This window comes from Fulmarus glacialis, unplaced genomic scaffold (assembly GCF_000690835.1).
Source record: "Fulmarus glacialis isolate BGI_N327 unplaced genomic scaffold, ASM69083v1 scaffold17034, whole genome shotgun sequence".
Classification (NCBI taxonomy): domain Eukaryota; kingdom Metazoa; phylum Chordata; class Aves; order Procellariiformes; family Procellariidae; genus Fulmarus; species Fulmarus glacialis.
Window position 1 is genome coordinate 1 of NW_009206292.1, and position 265 is coordinate 265.

General features: G+C 28.3%; 1 protein-coding gene across 1 annotated transcript in view; it reads right to left on the minus strand.

Moving 5' to 3' along the window:
* Positions 1-70: 70 nt before the first annotated feature.
* The window catches only part of VWA3A (von Willebrand factor A domain containing 3A), a gene marked incomplete at its 3' end in the record, with an annotated part of 18,119 nt that continues 17,924 nt past the window's right edge, over positions 71-265 (minus strand). The window contains exon 20 of the mRNA XM_009575701.1: positions 71-141. Coding sequence (XP_009573996.1) covers positions 71-141 — 71 coding nt within the window. The remainder of the gene's footprint in view (positions 142-265) is intronic.

Genomic DNA, 265 nt, shown 5'->3' on the forward strand with positions numbered 1-265 from the left:
CAGCTAACAAACACTGTTTAATTTTTTTCTGAAGAAAAACATAACTTAAAAAGATACATATAATACATACCTTTTGGGAGTAGTTGTTTGCTTTTTCCATTTCAGACAAAATAACAGAGATATCATCACTTTCAAAAATACCTAATAATCAAATATATGCTAATCAGTGTGGGGTTAGTAAGTGTACAAAATACATCTTTTTTAAAAGTGTACAACAATTTGTAGAGCATGCCAAATATCAATGAAAAGAATCAAAAAGCCTTCG